Source organism: Helobdella robusta, assembly GCF_000326865.2.
Source record: "Helobdella robusta unplaced genomic scaffold HELROscaffold_3, whole genome shotgun sequence".
In the NCBI taxonomy this organism is placed as follows: Eukaryota; Metazoa; Annelida; class Clitellata; order Rhynchobdellida; family Glossiphoniidae; genus Helobdella; species Helobdella robusta.
The window spans coordinates 610,790-631,922 of record NW_008704501.1 but is presented as its reverse complement, the minus strand read 5'-3'; the positions used below and the strand labels follow the sequence as shown (position 1 = coordinate 631,922).

Sequence of the window (21,133 nt, the reverse complement as noted above, 5' to 3'; positions counted from 1 at the left end):
AGTTGTCCTTTTTAGTCACATCATTTAACTTCCTATAATCAACGCAAAAACGGGTAGTGCAGTCCTTCTTCTTTACCAAAACAACTGGCGAAATCCAGGGACTTGATGACGGTTCGATGACGCCTTGATTCTGCATTGTTGTTATCATTTCGTTTACTTCTGTTTGTTTTGCTAGAGGAAGACGTTGTGTTACTTGTCGGATCGGTTTCAAATCCTGAGTATCAGTTCGGTGAGTTACCAGAGCTGTTTTACCTTGGTCATTGTCACCGGTTGAAAACACGTCTGCAAAATCAGCAATCAACGCCTTGGCTTTTAGACGGTTTTCTTGATACAAATTAAGTTCATCCAGTAGATTTTTTGTAAGTTCTTTGAGTCTACCTTTGTCAGTTGGTAGAACCTTTTCCTGTTGCTCCATATCTAATGATTTCACCAAATTTATTGATTGGCAATTACCTATTTCCTCGCCTTTTTTAATTTTAATAGTGTGTTTAGCGGTATTCATTATTCTGACAGGAATAAGACCATTTTTGTTCGCTTCTACCAGGCATTTTCCAATGACTGCGTTCTGTACATTTGTCGTTGAGGTTGGCTCCATCAAATAGAACTGGTGGCCGCCAGGATCGCAATTCAACTTGCCCCATACAATGTTTTCAGATGAATGAGGTAGTTCTATGTCACAATCGACTGTCACTCAAATGCATTTTTCGTCGCTATCCCCCATTATCACTTCTGTATTTCTCCATCTAAGAATGCGTTTTTCTAAGTCAATTTTGAACCCATATTTCGTCAGAAAGTCAACACCTATTATGCATTCGTCGATGATATCCGCGACTAAGAATGAACCTTCGAATAACAAGTCGCCTAGCTGAACAGTACGGAGAATCTTTCCATAGACTGGTGCTGTTCCTCCGGTAGCTGTTCGAAGGATGTATTTGTTAGAAGTCTCTTTCTTCAGATTGGGTACCAAATCAGATCTTAAAATCGATTTTGTTGCTCCGGTGTCGACTGTAATTACACATTCTCGTTGATCAACTTTTCCGTTCAGCCATAGGTCATTTCGATTTCGATGTAGTCTGGAAACGTTAATTACGGTACTGGGGGCGTCAATTCTACTAGCCAACCTCTGCCCCACAAAGTTGGCGTTTATTAGTTTTCCCGTCCCTTCGTTAGAAGGGGCCGATCGTGATACAGGATAATCTTCTCTTCTTTTGCGCCATCTTGTCGCGCAATTTCGGCAGTAGTTATCTTTTAGGCGGTGTTTACAATCACGACGTAGATGGCCTTTTTCACCACAAATCCAGCATTGGAGTACACCATGCTGTTGAGGTTCGCGTTTCACAACCACCTTCTGGCAAGGGCATTCTTCATGTACTTGGCGTAAACGTACGTCACTTTTTGATGCTTGCTTTGCCGATTCAAAAGTGAGACTGTGCGCAACGGCATCCTTGAGTTTTCGTTTATCTGACAAGAGAAGGGATTGCTTGAGTTCCGAATCACGAAGGGCTTTGATAAACGTATCCAGGGCAGTTTCGTCTCTATGCTCGGGGTCTGATGTCGGATACGACAGCAATGTCAACCGTTCGATATCTTGTGCCAGCTGCTGAATGGATTCACCAGATCGTTGCGTTCTGTTTCTAAGCTGAGACCGATAAATCTGTTTCATGTGTTCTTCACCATAACGTAAATCCAACGCGCTAACCGGAACTTCATAGTTGAAGTGGTTCTCCGCCGGAATCGTCTGAAGAACCTCTGCTGCTGAACCTCGCAGGGCCAGTATCAGTGCTGTTGCTCGTTCTTTTCCGTTCCAACAGTTACTAGTTGCCGCTGCTTCGAACTGGATTTTATAAACGTTCCAGGACATCTCTCCGTCAAATGCTGGTACCTTCAAAGTTCTTCCGGATGCGTGATCTAACGGCATGGCCATTTTTTTGGTTTGCTCCAATTCTCGCTTCAATTTGTCTATCTTTTGATCTACCTCAACGGTCTGACGATCAAGTTTCTGCTCGATCATTTCTATTCTTGTTGACTGTTCTTCAATCTGTTCTGCCACTTCTAATTTTACGTGTTTTAGCTGGTCCTTGATCTGTTTTAACTCCTCTGTCTGTCGTTCGGACTGTTCCTTGATCTGTTGTTTTAACTCTTCTGTCTGTCGTTCGGACTGTCGTTCGGACTGTTCTTTGATCTGTTTTAACTCCTCTGTCTGTCGTTCGGACTGTTCCTTGATCTGTTGTTTTAACTCTTCTGTCTGTCGTTCGGACTGTCGTTCGGACTGTTCTTTGATCTGTTTTAACTCCTCTGTCTGTCGTTCGGACTGTTCCCTGATCTGTTGTTTTATTTCAGTTGACATACTAAGCAGAAGTTCCATCATTTTAGCGGTTGTAAACGTGCCTGTGCTAATTTCATTGTCTTCGTCAGCACCATCAAACTTGAATTCGTCTGGGTTCTTACCTTCGTCAATGAGAGCTTTTCTCAGACGTGTTACTAGTACTTCTTTGTTGCCACTTGTAACAAGGCTTCGTTTCTGTAGTTCTTCTCGTAGCTGAACAACGTTCAAACCACACAGTTTTGACATCGTGTTCTTTTCCTATGAGTAGTAATTCGCTAGTCGAAGATCCCACTTCTGACACCAATGTTATAATACTCGCTGTCGTAACCGATTTACGATGCGACGGGTTCAAATCTTCGATTGAATAAAATACTCCAAACAGTTATTAGTTATTAACCTTTATTTACAGAAGAAATCAACTAATCGTTTATTTCTAGCAAATTCGAATTAACACAACAATTAACTTTTAAATTGTTAAAAATCTATCGCTATGACAACGTCAACAAAACAAATCAAATATCGCTTTAAATAATTCACCGAATCGCTATTCACAAAATCACAGTTACACGAAGGTAATGTTCGCGACTGTTTTGGTGTATCTAACAGGCGGAACCAATATTGTCAAATTGGCTGAACAGTACGAAGGTAATGTTCGCGACTGTTTTGGTGTATCTAACAGGCGGAACCAATGTTGTCAAATTGGCTGAACAGTTTGAACTAATATATTTTCGTTTAATAATATTACACAAAATAATTAAAAATTTAATTTTATTATATAAGCATCTGCGTCTTGTTAATTTTTGGAAACGATACGATTTCGGCTACGAAGCGTATCTAACAGGTGGACTCAATCATGTCAAATCGGCTGAACAGTTTAATCTAATAAATTTTCGTTTAATGAAAATACACGGAATTATTAAAAATTAATTTTATTACATACGAATCTGCGTCTCGTTATTATTTTGAAAACGATACATAACGATACCATAACAATACGATAACGAGGTATTGAAGACTATATATTGATATAATAAAATCATGTGCACAAGTATGTGCACAAGTTGTATGATGATTTTTGAGTTTTTGAAAGATAGTATTTGAACATCGCGCAATAACAATGACGCTAGGCACATTTACAGTCTGCCCTTAGTTGTTTTCCCGCCAACTCTGCTTTACAAAATGTACTGTATTAAAACAGAAAAAAGTTAAAGGTCAATTATACTCTTCCAAAGTTCAGAGGATTCAACAGAGCGCAAAACATCGTAAATGAACATCGTGCTAAACAACGCATTACACACGAAGCATGTGATACGCGGGGATATTTTAACAGAAAAAAGTTAAAGGTCAATTACACTCTTCCAAAGTTCAGAGGATTCAACAGAGCGCAAAACATCGTAAATGAACATCGTGCTAAATGACGCATTACACACGAAGCATGTGATACGCGGGGATATTTTTGTCACATTCGAACCCGGTTACTGCGAAACAGCACCAGGCGACCTTAACCATTAGACCATCACGCCGCCCAGTCATTTTGCCCAGAAAACAGCCATTCAATTGAAAAATTAAACAAAAGTTTGTTTTGTTCGTATTTTTTATTTGATACGAGACTTTTTGGAGAATGTCTCGTTTTAATAACGATACGATATTTTTAGAGTCTTTATTAAACCAAAGTCATTCCATTGGAAAAAATTAAATAAGTTTTAATATTTTATAACACTTTATTTGTTTACAATGTGCACTTTTACCATTTCCACACATTGAAATAATGGTACGAGACGAAAATTGTGTCTTTTATTTTTTATTTCGATATGATAGACTTTCCTAAAAATGTCTTGTTTAAATAACGATAGGAGATCTCTGGTATTGTTATTAAAGGATACAAACTTTTTCGTATCGTTTTATAACGATACGAGATATTTTTTACCGTTATTATTATTAAATCTCTATCGATTGGTAACGAAAATAACGGTTCGAGACGCAGGTGCATAGTATAAGATTCTATATATTATTTTGTTGACATCATAATACAATTTAAAATTTGTACAGTATATTATCGAATATTTTAAAATTGTGTTATACTTTGATTTATAAATTAATTTTAATGAACTCGATGAATTAAACAAGAACTGCAAAGAAGTATTGGACTTAATTATGAAAGTTTTTGGTCCTTGTTATTATCTCGCAAACAACCTAAGTGCACCACAGTTTTGAAGTTTCCTGTATCTGATGTGTTACAACGTCATTCCTGCTCTTGCTTGTAGTATAGTTTATAATTTGATTAACACAAAATGGCAATACCAGAATAGAATACCGTGATTGTACTTTTTTAAATTTTAGATGTTTTTTAGATTATGTTTTGAAACGGAATAAAATTAAGAAAAATACTTTTAAAATTATGCTGCATGTTTAAACTCTAGTGTTACTTTCGAAAGAAATGTTCATGTTTTAATTCTCGCGTTTTAATTCGCGGCATTCTTTTCTTTTTTAAACGAGTTATTTGCTACAATTTTGTGTACCAGATCCCCGTTTTTTGTTGGCTTCTCTAAAAAGAATTACGTTTATACTAATATAAATTGTTTTAATTTTACACGTAGTAGTAGTTGATGACTCAACTTCCTTCATTGTTTTTTGGCCCAAGGTGACATAAAAATTACATCACAAAACGGACCGGATTAGCGTAGATCCAGATGTTTATGTTTCGGCAGTAAATACCGTCAGTGAAACAGCACGTTCAATCCAGGACGTTGCTCGTCAATAGTTCTATATTTCTGATGCTGTGTCACATCAGAATTTGTCAAATGGAGGCATTAGTCCATTGTTAACAGCTCAACGTAATCGACAAATTTTTAGTGTTATTTTGGAACAGGAAATAGCGAAAGAGTAGGCCTGTTATTTCAAATCAGTTAAACCTGAAAACGAAAACGACGAAACCAAGTATTCATTTGTCATAACTAAGGCGTGATGGCTCAATGGTTAAAGGCGCCTGGTCTTGCTATTGCATTGACTGGGTTCAAATACAAAGAGATCCCCGCCTATCATATGCAATGTGTATGATGCGTGGTTTGCACGCGTATTCATATACGCTCTGTGTGTTTGTCGTTGAAACCTCTGAAGCAAACGCAAAAGAGAGAGAGAAACCTTTTAACCTTTATGGTGAATATTTAATAACTTTCTTTTTCGTTGTAATAATATTTGATGCTAATAACATTCAATCCCAACCTGTGTATCAAACAACTTCGATATTGGGGTTTGTTTATGACATTTGTTTGTTACATTTTGAAACCGCAATTTTTTTAACGTTAAATAAAAAAAGTTATAAATGTTTTAATAAATGAGTAATTAAGTCATATCACACACACAAACACATTTATATAAAAAAAATTGATATATAGGTACATATAATATATATATATATACAAAGATATATTAAACAACAATGCATACTTTTTTATAAACTTTTTATTACAAATAAAAATGTTAAAAATTTATTTCGTGCACTTTAGAGAATAAATGATGTTTCTCTTAAAGTTCATCATTCCACGTTCATTCAGGTGGATGCCGTCAGGTCCTATATTATTATCTCCTCCCACTCTGCAAAGCTTCCAGAAATGAACAATGGTAGACTGGAATTGTTTCAATGAGACATTTAGTTTATCAACTTTCCATTTCTGAAGGTCTTTTCTATAAACCAGGCTTAATATGATTATTCGGCGCGGTCTGATTTTGTTCTCTAACAGTCTGAGTAAGGATTCATATCTCGCGGCCACGAGTTCCGGGGTTTCAGTCGTCAAATCATTGCCTGGTATTTAATATTAATGATTAAAAATTAAACAAAACTGTTATTATATTAAAAGAAAAATTGGGAATATAATTGTCTATTGGAAGATGCAAGTAAAACAGGACGTTCAATCCAGGACGTTGCTCGTCAATAGTTTTATTTTTATGATTCTGCGTCAAATCAAAATTAGTCAAATGGAGGCATTAGTTCATTGTTAAAAGTTCAGCGTAATCGACAAATTTTTACTGTTAATTTGGAACCTAACCACATAATACATTCCCGTGTTGAAGTTAGAACCACGTGTTAAAGTTAGAATCACGTGCTAAAGTTTGAATGAAATCACGTGTTAAAGTTATAACATTGGGCTTTAATAAAACTACATGCTAAAATTAAAATCACGGATTTTTATCGAATAAATGAAAAACAGCCACTCAAGTTGCCAAGTAACAAAAAAGAACCAAAATGAACAATAAGCATTTATAGAAGCAAAACAATGCCATTTAATCTAGGTTTCCCTAAACGGAAAATCAAATGAAAAAAAATTTGGCTTAAAAGTAGCGGTAACGATTTTATTTTAGCTTTAAAAGTAGTGCCGCTACCAATATCGCTACTGCTCAATCCGCTGCCACCACTGAAAAACGTGGTGGCGCTACTGTTGCTAATAACCCAACCATGCACGGCATAGTAGTTTAAACTGTACGCAGCGATAATTACCATCAACTAAGTAGCAGAGATGGGCAAATTACACACTATATTGTAATTTCGATACAAATTACAAAATACTCTAAATATTGTAATTTCGATACCAATTACAAATTACATTTAATAAAAGAGGCAAATTACTAATTTTAAATTATATGAAATTAAATAACATCAAACCAGTTTTGAATAAATGAAAAAAAAAATTTTCTTTGAAGTTATTTAAACATTGATTTTTCTTTGCGCTGATATTCTTTGATGTCATTTTTATATTCATTTATTAAGTTTTCTTTCAACAATCTGTTCAATCATTTAACAAATGACTGAAGAAAGAAAGATATTATTCACCACTACTTTTGATTTTGCATATTCTTTGATGTCATTTTCATATTCTCTTATTAATTTACTTTCTTTCGATCAACTTGTTCAATCGTTTAATGAACGACTGAAAAAGGAAGGAAGGAAAGAAAGAAAGAAAAAAAAAGAAGCGTCAAACACCAAAGAAGTCTACTTCTATAATGTAGCTATATGACCATAAAACTTTGAAGAAGCAAATGAAATTTTTAATCAAATAAATTTTCAGAATTTAAAATTTTTTTAGAATTTCAAGAAAAAAAAAATTTCAATAATAATAATAATAATAATTTGTGTAAGTATATCTGTTTACTCACATATAAACTATATTTTTTAGTCAAAATGTAATCTAAAATTACTTTGAAATTACCAAATTACGTGAAAGATGAAATTACTAAATTACAAATTACCAATTAATTAAAAAGTAATTTCGACACAAATTACAATTGTAATTTGAATTACGTAATTTCATTACTTGAATTACATTACTGCCCATCTCTGCTAAGTAGGAAAAAAACATGTCGTGGTATTTTACCCACGCAGTGATATTTACCGCCGACGACGTAAACAATGTCCGCGTACGTAATTTTTCATAAAATACGTCGCGATATTTTCCACGAACGCTGCCTTATGTTATTGGAATACACGTTGAGGAAAAAGTGCATAGTCAGCAGAAATATAAAAAAATAGAGAAAAAATTTCATACTCATTAGTTAGATCAATCTCCAGTAGAGAGCGATCAAGATAATAAAAATGACATGCGAAAAGGAAATGTGTAATTTAAAATGATAATAAGATTAATCTAAATTTTAAAAATTCTCAAGAACACCGCCACTCCAATTTGATTGTTAAGTATTTTAATAAAATTGTCTGTAAATAATAAAAATATGTGAATTTATAGAAGAAAGATTTGCCTACCTGGGAATGGGGCATTCCAAAAGCAAATATCGTGCCAACAGAACGAAAACCATCGCATTCAGTCTGAACGTTTATTTTTAAATCATTAAGTACTTCACATGTCTTCTTTTTTTTGTTCTCAGTCATTAATTTGTACCTCACTTTGCTGAATAATAATTCTGCATCCTGTCTTCTTGATTCCTCAACTGAAGCCCACTTTACAACCAAATCAAAAATATCGAATTCACTGCCAACATTAACAAGATCCGATTCAACCAAGCGTAACATGTCGCCTGACGATAGTGTTAATATTTCGGATTTCGAGACAATGTACTTAAATCTGTCAAAAATATATTCAAATACTCTCGATTGCCTCAAACACGCTGAACTTGTTTGCAAACTCCAAAATACGTGCGTACGTTGACTGGTTCAAATATCCCAATAAAGAATCAAGATATTTATCTGTCATTTTTTTAATTAGCAAATAAAGCGAGCTTTCCAAACCTTTTTCTAGGCAGCATAACCTTTCCAAGTCCCTGGCATTAAAATGGCTTTTGTTGTTTTGTAAGTTAGATAAAAATAATTTAACCTCTTTCTTTGAAACGGGCATCAATCATTCCACTGTTTACCAGAGCTTGAAAATATTCACTGTTCTGTAGTAATAAATCTTTATCAACTTCGTAACGACCACCTTCATTAGAAATTAACACGATTGTAGGTGATTCTTCGACAGTATCATCCTTCTCCATTCCACGTTTTTTGTACTATTTAACTCTTTATCTATCTTTTATATCGCAGCAAATTATTTATTCTACAATTATCCGATCAAAATAGAATTTTATTCCTTTAGCACGTGGTTCGAAATTACACAAAAGTTGTAGCAATGATGTCACTTGCATAAGCATTCTCAAAGATTGCAAATATATAAATTGGTTTAGTTCACTCAAAGACACATTTCATAACAAGCTTTTTAATTTGTTTTCAATGCTATATTCATTTGTACGATGACGACGAGAAGGTTTCAATGATAAAACGATGAAGTGTTTATTACGAATGAAATGAGTACGATTATTTTGATGATAACCGGTTAATAAAACCATCATCATAATAACAACAACAATAAATTAATTTAATATTAATAACACTAGTAATGATAATAATATTACTGTATAATAAACATTTTTTTCAATATTATCATTTCTCTTTAAGTGTTAATAATTATTACTTTATTTTTCTTACTATAAATTTTATCTATATATATTTATTCAATGTAAATGACATTACCAGAAGCAAAAACAGCACTAAAGTTGTCAAGCAAAACATTGTCATCATTTGCGGATCCAGAATTTTGCTGTGAGGAATGATTTTAAAATTATAAAGCTGGTGACAAGAAATTTATTGCTAATCTGTTTGTATGACTTTCAAAATTCTTAAGTTATTGACCTTTTTGATATTTTCGTTTATTCTATTGCTATATTTTACACAAAAGTTTAAAAATTTTTCTCTTTTATGGTCTGGTTGGAGAGATACGTCCCCATATTCCTCTTAGATCCACCATTGAATTACGTACCCACATTCATTATATTAGATGCAGTAAAATCTTAGGGAGTAAGACAAGAGCTAAAATAAAATGGCGCAAACTCTGTTAGGCCAACATTTATTTGAATTCATGTGCTTAATTTCAATTTTTTAGAGTAGTTCAATCACATATATAAAATAAATTGAATAGGCCACTGCTTTATGATAAAACATCCCTGAGACTTGTAGCATATATGACTCAAAGGGATTCAATCAAGTTATTGGAGTTTATCTAATTTATTTTATATATTTATGAAATCCATCATTGAGTTATATTATATAAAAAATATCTTTGAGAGTTGTAAAGGGTAATTAACATATGTTCCGCAAAAAGATTATTAGAATATAATGTAAATATTTCATTAAGCTATCGGAATCCATTATTATTACACCGTCTTTTGAGTTCAATAATTAATTGTAAATAAATTGGTTAGCCCCTCATTAGTAATATTCTACATATATTGTTATAACTGCGGGAATGATCGATTTGCGCTATATTATTTGTTATCCTAATTATTGTTATTTTTCCTATGTTATCTTTGGATTGTATTGAATCTATACTAAAAATCTGGGCTATAAATAGGTCCTGCGTAGTCAGGTTTGCAGTAGAGCCCCAAGCAGAGAAGATTTTTCCAAACTGACATGCACGCATTCGCAGAGCTTACGTCCGCAACCGCCCGCATCCGCACTGCTCATTATCCGCATCCACAAATTAACATACATATTTACTGTACTGTACATAAACATATATTTTCGTTCCAGAATATATATCTGGAACGACCATTATTATTATTATCAATTATTATCAAACACTTATAAAGCGCCTATTAAAATAAATATCTCTCACAAGCGCTATCGAAAAAAGAAAAATAATAAACGAACAGTGAAATAATGTACATCCTGAGACGATTCATTATCATAATTTTTGCAAATGATTTTATTAATTACTTTCCACAAGTTTTTAGGGTTTCCGTTGTTTTCCTTTACCAGTGTTTTCCAATAACAATTTTTTTTTAGAGAAACATTTAGTTTTATTTCGCAAAGCAGCAATCCACTCACTCCGACAGGCAGATGATAAATATTTTCTATATTTCCTTTCTTTCTGTCGACAAAGTTTATATATATATATATATATATATATATATATGTGAAAATCTGTTTTATATATATATATATGCAATTATTGATGAAAATTACAGCATGTTCGGCGTTAGTTAACTTCCAGTTTAACTTTTCAATTTTTCTAAAAGTTGATCGTGATCATTTTCAAGTTTCTTTAGTTCCAAACAAAAATTTTTGTTTGTTTTATGCATGATAGAACAGAAAATATAACCAAAAATTTTGGTATTGAACTAAAGAAACTTGAAATGATTTAAGATTTAACGCCGAACATGCTGTGATTTTCATCAGTAATAGCATTTCTGACAGTCTTAATCCAATATTTGTATATTTATATTATTATTCATGTTTTATATATATATATATAAATAAATAAATATATCTATATACATGTATCTATATGTTACTATACATATTATTATTATTATACGGAAATTTATACAGCGCTTTTTAAAACAAAAAGTTCTCAAAAGCACTTACAAGCAGAACAAAAAAAAAAAAACATAAAAAAACATATCGTAATAAGTTGATCGTCAAATACAAGAATAAAAATGTTGTTTAAAGAAGTGCGCTTTCAATTGTCTGCAAAAATCAGAAAGCGAGAGTCCAGGCAGACAAAGACTAGGAGGCAGACTGTTCCAGACCATGGGTCCAGCCACTGCAAAATTTCTTCCACCAGTCATTGAGTTCGAAGTAGGGGAGATGGGGGCTCATTGATCTCTGGGGCACATTGATCTTTAAGCAATAACATAGCTATTTCTAAATATAAATGTAGGCCATCACTATTTTAGTTTTCCTTTTGTTTCTATTCTACTTTTAATCCTATTTGTTTATGGACTTTCTGCCGCTGAAGTTCGAAAAATTCGTAAGTTTTTTCACAACTATTCACAACAGGTTAGTTTTGTAAATTAAAAATCAGATAAATATTTGTTTGATAAATTAAATTTTGCAATGTGTAAAGATATGTCAGAGGCTTATTTTATTATTTACTTCGATTTTCAATCACAACTTATTGATGAGATATCGCCATTATAGTGTGCTCCATGCCATGGGGGCTCCTTGATCTGTACTAGTAAGGGGTACGTTGATCTGAAGATCAAAGTGCCCCTACTGTCCTCAGATAATAATTCTCCAGGATGTTTAGTCATTTTTCTCTAACCATGCAAAATGCTATTTTTCCATTATTGTAAAATGTAATTTGTGTACTTTGCAGGTTTGGTTTCATAATGGTGAGATATCGGGAGCGAAAAACTAATCGAGGTAAAACACCTGTTAAAGTGATGAGAACAGCAGTTGATGAAGTTCTGAAAAAGAACAGAGCTATCAATGCTGTTGCACGTGAAACTGGAATTGACCGAATGACATTGAAGCGATATGTTCGGAAGAGTAGTCTCAGTCCAAGTGTAGGTTTGATACCGAATTGGAATACAAGGCAGGTATTCAATTTAGAACAAGAAGAGATGCTTGCAAAGTATTTGCTGCAAGCATCTAAGATGAACTATGGACTATCCACCAAAACAACTCGCCAGTTCGCATATGATATGGCCGTTGCGAATAATATAACATGCCCATCTTCATGGTCAATGAAAAAAACTGCTGGTATTGATTGGCTCCAGGGTTTTATGAAAAGAAGACCCGAGTTGTCACTACGTGCACCTGAAGCGACTAGTCTGGCAAGAGCAATTGCATTCAATAAATATAATGTCAGTGAATTCTTCAAAAATCTTCACAAGGTTCGTGCAAGGCATAACTTTGGTCCGGAGAACATATACAATGTAGATGAAACTGGACTCACAACTGTGCAAAAGCCTGTTAAAGTTATAGGCCCAAGTCTGGACTACGACTGTTCTGCATTAAAAAATAATGACTATGTTGTAGTAAAATTTAAAACTAAAAAGAAAGTTATTCATTACATTGACAAATAATATCGGAAGCTGGAGATTTAATGGTAAAATACTTGAAAAGGGAAAAGATGTCATCATTCAACTTTATCTGTAGAAATGATGAATTATATCAATTTATAAAAGAGGACATTGTTTGTAAAGTTCCAGATCCAATTCAGCATGGTGGGACTGCTCGAGTCAGTCGTCACTTGGTTTTTCCCGTTGATTTGACAATTTTTAAAGATCTTAATTAATGTTAATTTTTATTAAAAATTATGAATTATTATATCCAATGTGTTTTAACGAGTTTTTTGGAGGCAAATGAACATCAAATCATATTGATTTATACCTAGGATCAATGTACCCCATGGGAGGGATCATGGTACCCCGTATATGGGGTGCTTTGATCCTTTGTAGGGGTTGTACCAAAGTTAAATTTTTTTAAAAATTTCTTGTCTTATACAATTGAAACTGAACTTAATACATTAAATGAATGTTCCTCTGTAAATTGCACAAATATTAATATTCACTTTTTGGTTAGTTTCACTGTTGTTACAAAAAAACCTCAAAACAGATCAATGTGCCCCCATCTCCCCTACATTCAGTAAATGCGTGCAGTCGGATCTCAACCACAAACGTTCCAACTGTGGTGCTTTAACAGACAATCTTTCAACTAGATATGTAGATGTCACTCCGTTAACAATTTTGAACATCATTACAATCAATTTATAAGTTATTCTTTTATCTATTGAAAGTCAATGGAGCTCACCTAGTATTGGCGTAATATGTTCGAATTTGAAGCCTCCAACAATAAGCTTAGCAGTCCTGTTCTGGGTTGACTGCAATTTAGAAATTAATTTTTTTGTTACACCATAAAAAAGACTATTGCAAGTCTAGTCTTGAATGAATGAATGCATGAGCTAGACTTTATAAAGTTGTTTCATTTAATGAACGTCTGATTGATCATGATATTTTGTTACATAAACTCAACCATTATGGGATTCGGGTATTACAAATCAATGGTTTGAGAGTTATATCTCGGGTAGAAAGCAACATGTTTTTGTGAATGATGTTAAAGCTGGGACGCGTGAAGTTCCAAGTGGAGAGGGGATAGTCCGAACGGGCTTGGTCGTCACATTGATGCAGGAAGTCAGAAGTATATGACTTTAATAAATATGACACATATAGATTGACATTGTTCAGGTTGGTGGGAGTGTGAGGGATGGTAATACGGCGTTGTTTGGTTTCCTGCGCGTCTAACATGAGAACTGATTGGTCAAACCCTATAAGCGTGTCAATCGTCTACTGTGGGTGAACCCAACGGTGGGACTGGGCCGCCACAGGGGGAAATAAATTAAATTAGCAACAGAGGCGTACCGGGCGTCTGACGTGGGTGAACCTTTTGATGGAGGCTTGGTCGCCAAAGAGGAAATAAATATAGAGGTCATAATAAAAATGAAAAAAATTTTCGGAGGCTCGTAGAGCGTCTATCGTGGGCGAACTTCATGGTGGAAGCTCGGTAGCCAAAGGGAAAGTGTGGTGTCGAGCGTCAATCGTGGGTGAACCCCATGATGGAGGTTCAGTCGCCAAAGAGGAAATATATAGCAGTCACAATAAAGAGAAACCTCAGAGGCGTATGGAGCGGCTATTGTAGGCGGACACAACGATGCAGCCCAGGTCGCCAAAGAGGAGATAATCACAATAAAGAGAATCTTCAGAGGCGTGTAGGGTGTCTATTAATGGCAAACCGCATGTTGGAGGCCCTGTCGCCAAAAGGTATCTTTCAAAATAAAAAATCCTCAGGCGTGCCAAGTATTCATCGTTGGTGAACCCCATAGTTCCCATAGTATAAAAAAGATATTAAGTGGAAGCAAGCAATAATTACATTACGGTTCCCAATTCCCAATATATGCGCAGAGCGGGAGTCGGATGGTGGGCTTGGACGGTCCTTTTGCACTGCGTCGGTATGGATGATGTCAGTCTGTGGGCCTTTTAAACGATACGATTAGCCAGGTAAGGGTTTTACGTATATATGGAATTGGCCCTGCGTCAATGCTTAGATGGGCTTAGTCGGGATTTTCCCTGTCGGTGGTGATGGCTCTAGACATACTTAAGGATAATCAAACTTGAAACTAAATAAATGGACTAACAAATTGATAAATGATTGAAAATGATAGCAAGTATTAATTAACTGACAATAATTTTAAAATATACAGAATAAGCTAACCTCGATGAGGCACATCATAGCACCATTATGGGAGCTTCAAAGCCTTTAAATTAGAACAAACAAACAGACAGATAAACAAATAGCTTGTTTGAGTTCCTCACCGTCGTTCATTTTGTGCTCGTTGTTCTGCCGATGTTATTTAAATTATTAAATTAAAAATTTATTTAATTCTTCTCTTATAATTCTTCTGATTATAATTATATTGTAAATAAATTGCTCTCTAGTATTGCTATCTTCTAATTTAAAACATGAGATTAAGACGACCGATTTAGGTTGCCTTTTCGCGGGCGCGGTGCGGACGCGGTGCGGATAATGAGCAGTGCGGATGCGCGGGTGAACTCCGCGATTGCGGGCGGTTGCTGACGTTAACTCTGAAGATGCGGTTTAGAAAAATCTTCTCTGGTTGGAGCTCTAATTCAAATGACGTTCAACAAAGTTTGAATTTGAAGCAGTTGTGTTCATCGGAAATCTTGAACCTTCGGAATTACGAACACTTGACGACCATTGTAAGCTACAACACAAGCTACAATAATGGTGTCGGAAATATAGAAATCTTTGAAATTATAACATTGGTGTTGGTAGTTACGAATGTCAAGAGTTACAACAATATTATTTATCCAAAACCCTTCCTTTCTACCCTAATTTTTTTTGGCTACGCTACAAAATGCCAAAAACTTTAAAAAAGTAAAATTTACAACAACCAAATAACAATATAGAAATGAAAACGCTTCCAGGTAATAAATATAATGGTTTTACAAAATCATTGCTGAAAACAAACCAAAAATAATCTTTACTTTGTTTTACCATATTATATTATCTTTGTCCACATCGATTGTCGAGTGAGTGCTTCTTGAAAAAATAACAAACGCTATGGGCTCGCTATTGTGAGATTTCTGGTACGAAAGTGTGTTTCTGCCTGCGCGAACAATGGCGATGCGAGCAACACTGACTTGATCTTATTTTATTTGGATAGTTTTTTAACTAACGCTGCGCTGGTTCAGGTGAACTATTTTCCATCATCTTCCGTTTTGCTCATTTCAATTATTTTTATAAATTTTTAATTAATTTTATTTTTTTTGTAATGAGTAATAATGCAAAACATCGCGACATCACAAAATAGAATGGTTTTTAAATATATATTATAAAATAAAATAGTAGCTGACTAACCTTATCAGTAAATGAGTAACAGTTGAGTAAGTGGATGTAAAATATCTATTTGGCAAGATAAAAATACTTTTCTGCCAGGTTTGTGAAGTTGACAAGGATTTCATAGTAGCCAAGGATTTCATAGTAGCCAAGGATTTCAATATAAAAAATAAACTCAAATTACTCGCAAAGTAATAAAATAATGTCAGGCCTGTGCAATTTTTAGGGTTTATCAACTACATATCTAAGTCATTTGGTGAAAATTTGAAAAAATCTGAAGCTTAGTTTTTGTTAAAATATTGTTGATTATAACATATATTATGTGTTAAATTTAAAATAATATTATTATTCAATATTAATTATTAATTATATATATAATAAATAATAGATTATATGTTAAAATGATTGTTGATTATATATTTGAAATTTTTTTACAAAAATTACGCTTCAGAAATGAATAAAATTTGCACCATACACACATGAATTTGTGATTAATGAACCTTGAAAATTTCACAGGCCCTCTTGATGATTAGTTACATTTTTATTCACAAAAAACCATTTTTATGATTATTGGCATTAAAGTTTCTTTTAACAAATATTATGCATGCAATTTCTTTTAAATTTTTACCAAAGGTACTTAGATATGTTTTTATTAAACCAGAAAATTTTACACACCTTTTTCTGCCTACGGTGCAATTAGTATTTGTAAGATATGTATTGAGTGAGAGTATAAAATTAAACAAATAAAAAGCGAACTTGTTTAATTAATAAAAAAATTATGGGCGTAATTTTTTTGTTATTTTTGCGTAACTTTTATTTAATTTAAATTTAAAAAAGTATATTAACAACCATTACTTCCCTAACCAGTAAGTGTTGTGTATGAAAGTATATTTTCATGTCTACCAATTTCAACAAAGTTCATAGTAGGTGCATGAAATTAGCCAAGGTTTTCAATATTTCAAGGATTTCAGAGCCAAGCCAAGGATTTTAATATAAGCACTAAATTATAAAACCCAAATAACTTGAAAAGCAATAATCTAGGGCTTGTGAAATTTTCAGGGTTTATTAACAAGGTATATATAACTGAAAATTGTACATAACTGAAAATTTAAAAAAATCTGAAACCTAGTTTTTGTCAAAACAATTTTTAAAGTTTAATGCCAAGCATAACGGCTTTGTTTGTTTATAAAAATTTAACTAATCATTTAGGCTCTAATCATCTAGGCTCTAGCTAGGGCCTGTAGAAATTTCAGTGTTTATTTAATCACAAAACCATGTGTATATGGTGCAAATTTCATTAACTTCTGAAGAGTAGTTATTTTTTGTAAAATATTTTCAAAGATTTTTTGCAAAAAACATAAATGGTTTTTATTGAATAAAGGGTTAACTAATCGTCTAGGGCATGTCAGTTTTCAAGGTTATACGTTTATATTGAAATTCTTGGATTACTTCATGTACCTCATAAATGCTTTCATGCCTACCATGCATAGGGATAAGCTTTACAGTAATTTCAGCATAAAACTATGAATCTGACTTTTTATAAACATTTCCATTGTTATTATGCCATTTTATTTCGTTTTAAATGTGCTTAATTAAATCTATATTATTCTAAGTATATGAGATTAATATTCCGATTTTTATTATTTTTAATAATTTAATCTAAATTCACTTTTAAGTTTAGTTATACTCTCACTTCATGCTTATCTTACAAAATTAATTGCAAGGTAGGCAGAGAAGTATACTTTTGCCAGCTACTTATCTTATTATAATCAAAATATTACTCACAATATGTGTATGATCCTGAATAGTTTCAAATTAAAATAATGCAACTATATCACAAAATATGCTGGCTGACCAGTTTGATAATAAGGCTCACCCTGAACCTTAGAAACTGATAAGTTTATGTTTTTGGGATAAATTTGACTCAAAAAATTACATAGATTTTTTATTTAAAAATTGTAAATAAAGGTAGTTTTCATTTGTTGTAAATGAAGTTTGTTTTTCTTAAGGAAATTATAAAGTGATTGAAAATTAAAATTAATGAACCATTTATTTTTAGATAGATTGGTGAAGTCGAATCATGGGTGGAGTTTATTCTCAAGGAAATCGTGTTGAGGAAGATGTTATCATAGACAGGAAGCTAATTGAGAAAGATGAAAAGTGCAATGATGTGTCAACTAATAGCCAGATTCATAATAATTGCTGCTTTCAACCATTTCATTGTCTTTGTTTCAGCAGACCAAAACGAAAAAATTATCGATTGGAGGTTGACACAAATGAATATGTTCATGTGTTTGAAAATGCATGCAAAGTGAATATTAAAAGTGCTGAGGATGAACAAAATGCTGAGATGTATGAAAAGAATCAAATTCTATTGCAATCTAAAATTCAGGGCAGTTCTCCGGAAATTAAATTACAAAAATCGTTTAGTGATTATGACAATTTTAAACTTTTCAAAAATGAAAATTATGATGGTAAATTCAACTTAAATAAACAAAATAATACCCTAAACAATGCTAAGTGTGGTCGTAGTGTTTCTTTAAGGTCATTTTGCAAACTACACAACAGTATAAAAACCAACGACGTGCATTGTAAGTTACTTTCTGAATCTGAGAACAGAGGCAAGCGATCGGCCATGAAGTTCATTTCAATACCTGACTACCTAGCTCAAGTGAATAACAGTTTTAGAGAAAATTTTTTGAGTAAGGTCTGTGATAACAATATTGACCACGGAAGATGTTCCTCAGAGAGACAGGCTAACATCTCTAATGTCAGTTCGTTTGATTATTTTGAAAAAAGTGCTTTTCATCAAACTATTCCACTTTTGAAGCAACCTAATCCTCCATCGTCTATACTCTATGAAGAAATCTATATTGATGATATAGATTCTCCTTGTATTAATCACAATGCACCCCTAGCCAGTATGGATACTATTGACATTGGTAATTCTAGAGATAGTCTGGATGAATATGCTTCTCAGTCGTCTAAAGACATTTGCGCTAGTGTCCATGCCGATTGCAATTTCAAGTTAATTAATAAAAGTGGCATCTTGTCAAATTCAGAAAATCCTTTAAATTGCAATAATCAGCATCGTTCAAACATAAAAAAACTTCCTAATAGAATCAAGCATTCTCTTGACTTGCATCAAAAATGTCCACTGAGAAATAATTCTCTTCCTCTGAAACCGATAGCCACAACTGCAGCGACTGTGTCTGCCAAATCATTTCAGTACCAACCACAAAAACGGAAGCAGTTATTTTACTCCATGGTCTTCAATAGGCAGCTTTCCATTCCCGAACATGAAGGAACGGCCAGGATGGAAGATGTCTCCCTATCTTCAATCAATCAAATGTAGGTACCTTCTTAAATGTCTTTTAGTTATTTTAGTTACGTTATAACTTTGTCAACTCAGAAATTTTATATATCTAACATTACTTAAAATTTTTAAAGCGTTTGTTTTATTTAAAATTCTATTAATAATAATTAGTTATTGGTCGGAATCAATTTGATTGGGCAGGTCAGTTACGTCAGAAACCATCTTCAATGACATAAATTTCAACAGTGACAGTATTAATGGCAACTACGACAGTATGAACAACATCACATGCGGCAACACAACAGCATACAGCGATGCCAACAATGTTGGTGTCGTCAGCGACAGCAGTAATAACCTTGTTAGCAAAACAAGTGATAGCAATTATGCTGAAGATTACATTTTATTGGATGTTGAAACGTACATCAGCTTGTTAGATGAATTACAGAACTGCAGAAGTACTTTGGTTCAATTGCAACAGTACCTTCTGAGTGATTTACAAGTCTGAATTATTGTTAATTCTAATCATTATTTTTATTACGACTACTGTAAAAATTATTATTATTGATATTACGCTTGTACTGTTAACATGTGATGACGTTGAATGTTTCACCCAGTCTGATTATTTTAAATCTCAATTTTTTAGTCCTTTTTTTAAATTTCTTTTTATCATTTATTCGGTGGTGTTAATGCTTTTCATGATATTTCATATAAAAAATTTCGCTTCAAAATTGACGCCTCTTAAGTTTTTTTTTCATTTAATTTTTTCGATGTTTTGACAGGGTTTAATAGAAATTACTGTAACATTTAAAGACATAGAATTTGTTGTATTCATTGGTTGCTATGGATCTTTCTTTATTAAATTTTTCGTTTTCCCTAGGTAAGAGCTATATAAAGACTGATTAAATTATGGCTCATCATCCAATTATTACATACATAAAATAGTGAAATAAATTTCGTACACTTCTTAATTATATGTAACTAATTTATTTATGAACAGTTTTTCATGGTATATTCAATTCTGCATTATATTTTTGCACCTTATTTTTTTTTTAATGTTTTTACCTTGTTTTTATGGAGTTTATTTCAGATAATTTATCTTTTATAATGAAATTATTTTGCGTTACGCTGCCTTCTTCGTTTTCAGTCACACATTTTTTGTTTGGAATTATATCCATCATTTATCACTTTAATAATTTGGATCAGTATTACATTGTGACATTTTGTTTTAAGTCATTCATTTGTAATCATTATATGTCCCTGATATAGTAAATATTTTTGCTGTCATTATGTGTGTTTCCATTTCAGTGTTTTTTAAATATGTTTTTTATCCTAATGATGTGTTTCTTAGAATTTTTTCAACAGTTTCCAAGTTTGATGCTACTGAGTTAAGAATACATTTCCATTGTGTTACATATCCCTAAAGCTTTAATGTTTGGAAATCTAAATATCTGCGTTCTTGGGTGTGTGTGTGTGTGTGTGCGTGTGTGTGCATGCATTTTTTTTATCTGTTTGTAGGTAAATTTAAATAATTTATGGCCCACTGAACTTGAGATATTTTGTCATTGGTTGCAAACCCTTTGCTTATGCTCCATTTCTTTCTGCAAATATTTTCAACACGCGGGTGGCCTAGTTTTAATTCAGCTTTCTCAATTTCTTATTTTTTTCTTATCATCTTTTTACTTCTCAACACGGTACTGCCACCCTTTTCTTCATACCACACCTCAAAATACCACCCCACACACTCAAATATCCAACTTCAGAGCTCAGTTCATATCTCAAATACTTAAACATTCTGTCTTCTGTTACT

At 33.1% G+C, this 21,133-nt stretch overlaps 5 protein-coding genes across 5 annotated transcripts in view; 3 read left to right on the top strand and 2 right to left on the bottom strand.

Annotated features, from left to right (window-relative positions):
• HELRODRAFT_160995 (hypothetical protein) overlaps nucleotides 1-2,572 on the bottom strand; it is a gene marked incomplete at both ends in the record, with an annotated part of 3,399 nt that extends 827 nt beyond the window's left edge. The window contains one exon of the mRNA XM_009020986.1: nucleotides 965-2,572. Within this exon, the coding sequence (XP_009019234.1) occupies nucleotides 965-2,572 (1,608 nt within the window). The remainder of the gene's footprint in view (nucleotides 1-964) is intronic.
• Nucleotides 2,573-5,814: 3,242 nt separating this feature from the next.
• Nucleotides 5,815-8,941, bottom strand: HELRODRAFT_188490 (hypothetical protein; the record flags this gene model as incomplete). The annotated part of the gene is made up of 4 exons (XM_009020985.1): nucleotides 8,647-8,941; nucleotides 8,079-8,350; nucleotides 6,354-6,429; nucleotides 5,815-6,128 (listed from the first exon to the last, which is right to left on the bottom strand). The coding sequence occupies exons 1-4, from the start codon at nucleotides 8,804-8,806 to the stop codon at nucleotides 5,815-5,817; spliced, it is 822 nt and encodes a 273-aa protein (XP_009019233.1). The 5' UTR covers nucleotides 8,807-8,941.
• Nucleotides 8,942-11,586: 2,645 nt separating this feature from the next.
• Nucleotides 11,587-12,679, top strand: HELRODRAFT_160993 (hypothetical protein; the record flags this gene model as incomplete). The annotated part of the gene is made up of 2 exons (XM_009020984.1): nucleotides 11,587-11,648; nucleotides 11,968-12,679. The coding sequence occupies 2 exons, from the start codon at nucleotides 11,587-11,589 to the stop codon at nucleotides 12,677-12,679; spliced, it is 774 nt and encodes a 257-aa protein (XP_009019232.1).
• Nucleotides 12,680-14,546: 1,867 nt separating this feature from the next.
• HELRODRAFT_160992 (hypothetical protein) lies at nucleotides 14,547-15,544 on the top strand (the record flags this gene model as incomplete). The annotated part of the gene is made up of 2 exons (XM_009020983.1): nucleotides 14,547-14,612; nucleotides 15,137-15,544. The coding sequence occupies 2 exons, from the start codon at nucleotides 14,547-14,549 to the stop codon at nucleotides 15,542-15,544; spliced, it is 474 nt and encodes a 157-aa protein (XP_009019231.1).
• A 2,546-nt stretch (nucleotides 15,545-18,090) lies between these two features.
• Nucleotides 18,091-19,831, top strand: HELRODRAFT_160991 (hypothetical protein; the record flags this gene model as incomplete). Its single annotated transcript, XM_009020982.1, has 2 exons — nucleotides 18,091-19,361; nucleotides 19,528-19,831. 2 exons carry the CDS (start codon nucleotides 18,091-18,093, stop codon nucleotides 19,829-19,831), a joined length of 1,575 nt encoding a protein of 524 aa, XP_009019230.1.
• Nucleotides 19,832-21,133: the final 1,302 nt, after the last annotated feature.